The 4,235-nt window shown below is 36.5% G+C and overlaps 1 protein-coding gene across 1 annotated transcript in view; it reads right to left on the bottom strand.

Annotated features, from left to right (window-relative positions):
* Positions 1–737: 737 nt before the first annotated feature.
* Positions 738–4,235, bottom strand: part of LOC108690811 (LIM domain only protein 3-like) — a 63,177-nt gene continuing 59,679 nt past the window's right edge. Inside the window, exons 2-4 of the mRNA XM_018198311.1 lie at positions 2,596–2,692; positions 1,731–1,868; positions 738–885 (exon numbers count right to left, since the gene is read on the bottom strand). Coding sequence (XP_018053800.1) covers positions 738–885; positions 1,731–1,868; positions 2,596–2,684 — 375 coding nt within the window. The 5' untranslated portion in view covers positions 2,685–2,692. The remainder of the gene's footprint in view (positions 886–1,730; positions 1,869–2,595; positions 2,693–4,235) is intronic.

Here is a 4,235-nt window from a genome sequence, read left to right as displayed (position 1 = left end):
GTAAACTATATTAGTTATTTGCGTAAGTATTTATTTTGTAAAATTTCCTAGAGCGTTCACTCGGACACAATCGTAACTCTTTGATAGGATTCTATTCTTATAAAATTCTAAAAGAACTTGAAAATGTGTGATGAGAAGTATTGCTTGTTGTCTTGCGAAGAAATGGAGAAGAGATGGCTGTCTTCTTCGTGACGTCTTGCAAAAGCATGACGTGCGGGCTCTCGAGCCTTCGCACACCGATTATCTCCATTCGGCAGATCCGCCGAGGCGTCTCGGCTCGAGTCCCGGCTTTCGAACGAGCCTCGGCTTAACTCGGTTGTTGTGAATAAGTAAGCGAAGTGTTGCGAAGTGCTGCAGAAGTTAGGCAAACCCCCAGGCGCGCGCGGCTGGGGTGGCTCGAATTAAATTGTTATACGGATGAGCTGCCATGAGGAATACTCGAGCAAGCGACTTTACCGTCGCCGCCGACGTCGGCGCCGCCGGGTGTGAATGTTTAATTACCGGCTTTCATTATTGTTAATAAAATAATAGCACCGCTAGAGGGGGTTCCGCGGAAGCGAGACCACACTTTGACGCGGCGTGAATCGGAACTTGTTTCGTCGGCGAAATATTTTCTGGAATTCCGCCAATCATTAAAAAATTATGATTAATATGATTTTAATCCTTAATACTGTTAATTTAAATTTAAATAAAAGATCCTTTTTGTGAGAAAGAAAATTATCAAATCGATGGTGTCATTATATTTGTGTTCTTACGTACCTGTGATTGCATTGTTGACAAGCGAAGCACTCCAAGTGGTAAACATTGGTCCTTGCGCGCATCACCATCTCGAAAGCTGGAATTACTTTGCTGCACGCTGCGCAGTGACCGGTATTTCCGAAGAGTCTATTAAAAAAAAAGAGGCATGATTTAACATTCTTATTTTTTTAGCTTTGACCATATATATGAAAGCTCTGTCAATTTATTGCACTCTCTTGGAAAAAAAACGGTAATAAAGTTCAATGGAAAACTAATAAAATTTTGAAATTGTTATAAATAAATATTGACTTTTTTAGTTTTTTGTTAGAATGTTTACGTCAATTTGTGGAGGTATTTATACTTCTGACCAAGGCTATACGTATTACACAAGGTATTATATATCAAGTAATTATGTACGCGAAACAATACTTTTTATGTTGTATTAAATTAAAATCATGATATTCTTATATCGTGCAATTAAACATCATCATAAAATATTATTGGGAAGGAGAGTAACTTTTGCCATGACGCAAGAAAAGTCGTTCTTTCGATGACGAAAACGAACGAGAAGTTTCACCCTGTGCGCGACGGAAACCAATAAGCTTACGGGCACCGCGAATATACCGTCTTCAAATATTAGGCCATTAATAAAGGCCACAATGTTTCGACGGTGCGTGTTCCTCGTGCGGACGCCACCACCTGCGCATATTCCCTCGGGACTCCGTAATCTCAACATAGTTTATTTGCTCTCACTCGTGTTTATATGGGATGTGGATGTATTCAATAAGGGAAATTCATCTGTAAAATTCGATTTGTTGCCGCTACCCGCCTCGATTTCCTCTCCCTTTTGCAATAGCATCTTTCGTCAATCAATCTGTCTGTCTGTTTACTGACTCGGGATGCGCAACGCTGTATTGAATACACAAAAATCTTGTCGAAAAGATTTTTGTGAGGAACTGGTTGATCGATTAAATTGTTTGTTCATTATTTACCGTAAATAATCTCTTTTGCAGAGGATAAGATTGGCCTTGGTGTAGAGCGTCGAACCGACTTCGCCAAGTCTGCAATCGCAACATCCACATTTCAAGCAGTCTTCGTGCCAAAACATGTCCAATGCTTTCAGAAGATATCTGTTTAAGAAAAGTTATTATCTGATAGTGAATAGAAAATACAAATGTGATTAAACTTATAAAATACGCTTTTAGATTTTCAAGATTAGATTAGATTTATAAAATTTAGACTTCTCTCCGGAAAATTTATTTAATATGTTTATCTACGATTTGATCATTAATGCAATAATAACACATTAAATATTATGACTTTAATATAATGATTTGTCACAACTTAAATTTGAAGAATTGAATGATATTATCGGTTAACAGATTTTTTTTAATAGAAAAGAAAGAATTTTACTAATGCTACTCAATGTAAGTTCAGTTTGTTTTATATGTGACAAGAGATTTCTTTATGTAACGATTTTATATAATAAAAATATATAATATTTATAATTTATAAATATATAATATCATTATATAATAATATTATATAATTGAATGTAGATTTCTTCTATTCTGCAACTACATTAAGTAGCGTGCATTCATCATTTTTAATTATAATTGCACATTTCTATTTGCTTCAAGTATCAATTGCAAATTTTGTCAACACAGGTTTCACTTCTCATTAAGAAAAAATGCATTTAATCACTTAGTTCACTTCTGCGACTTCCGGGGTTGGACAGACATTAGGATCGATCGTTGAACGAACCATTCCTACGATTAACGTTCTTTCAAGGTAGGATGTGAAACATACCATGTAGCGTTCCTTCGTTGCATCACGCAAACGAAGCGGAACACTTACCTCTCCGTAATCGCCTTTCCACAACCCGCGCATTCCTGTTGAGTGGCCCCGTTCTTGCCCGGTTCGCTCTTGCTCCCATCCATAGTCATTTTATCGCCTGCAACATGATACAGAAATGTTGATTTAATCGCCATCGTACAAACACATGCGTCGTATAAACCATCTCGTGGAATTTATGTTCAACACATTCAAATTTTATTCAGGAAACATATTGAGAGTGCGATATCAGGTTTGATATTATAACACAATTAAGCGAAGAAATTAAGCGAAGAAAACCGTATATTCAGTCAAAGCGGATCTTGGTATTCAATAATATTTTTTGAGTGAATCTCACAATTTCCAGTTTAAATTCTTATTCCAGTTATTTCAAATTCTTTATAGTGTGTTAAAATGCTATAAATATCTATTTTATTAAATTGTTAATTTATGCATGATATTCCGATTTCAGTTTAAAACTGTGTTTCAAGAATGATAAATCAGTGCGCAATTTACTTGAACCGAAAATTGTAAAAGTCACACAAAATATTATTAAATATCAAGATCTATTTTGATCGAATACGCCTTTTTTCACTTAACTGTGTCGTGTGAAACGAACATTTTTTGATCAAATTATAATAAATTTTAATTTGGGTGTTACATTTATTTATCTTTGGTATATGGGTTTTATTCTGACGATTGATTAATGGATAACAGTTACTTTAATATCATTTATCTATTATAAAAACTATTTTTTATGTCATTATTTAGATCTAAAAGCCGAAGCAGCCGGAAAATCTCGGATCGACTTTCGGCTGCAATCGCCGTCGTTCAGGATAGAATGAGTAATCGCGTTCGCGTGCTTTTAACAAGTTTCACCGGCATCTGGCACTAGAATGTCGGCTTGTCTATGAGTAATTAGAGTTACGGCTTGAGAATTTAACGGCGCGGTTAGTGCCATCTGTGTCCACCTCGTTCGGTCCGTTCGGGCGTGTAGCCTTCCTCATCCCCCGGGAAACCCTCCCGCATCGGAGCGTTCTGTCCTCTTTCTCGCGATGTGGTCAGAGTTTAGAATCGAATTAGTTTGACCCTCCCACACTTCTCTCTTCCTCCACTTATTGCACGTTTAAGCACCACCGGTTTCGAAACAACTCAGCGATTCGGGTAGCCGACCGCTGTCCATGCTTTGGATAAACATTAGGTATCCCTTCGAAGAGCTACGGTGTTCTTTTAAGTGTATAATAGTATAACGCTTGCATAGACTGCACAGAACAAAAATTGTGTTCTTTCCACCGAATCGACAGGGAACAAATTTTCCGTAAATGTTATTATTCCAGAGAACGTTTTCCGGAAGATGCGATATCTTTAATTGAATGTAGGGGAGACTGTGGTACACACACACACACACACACACACACACACACACACACACACACACTGAAAAATAAATTTTTGTTGCATCAATTGGAATTTTGGTAGATTCAATAAGAAAGGCATAAATTAGATATTTATAATTAAATCTATCAAACATTTTAGTCGAGGTAGTAAAAAAGTCTATTACAATAATCAGAATTCGAATTGGTGTGATTAGAATTTGTTTTGTTTATATTCCTTGTTGATACAACAAGGAATATTTTTCTCAGTATAGGAACGTTTTGTACCTT

Source organism: Atta colombica, unplaced genomic scaffold (genome assembly GCF_001594045.1).
Source record: "Atta colombica isolate Treedump-2 unplaced genomic scaffold, Acol1.0 scaffold365, whole genome shotgun sequence".
Lineage (NCBI taxonomy): Eukaryota > Metazoa > Arthropoda > Insecta > Hymenoptera > Formicidae > Atta > Atta colombica.
The sequence above is the reverse complement of the archived record's forward strand: the minus strand, read 5'-3'. Positions and strand labels throughout refer to the sequence as shown.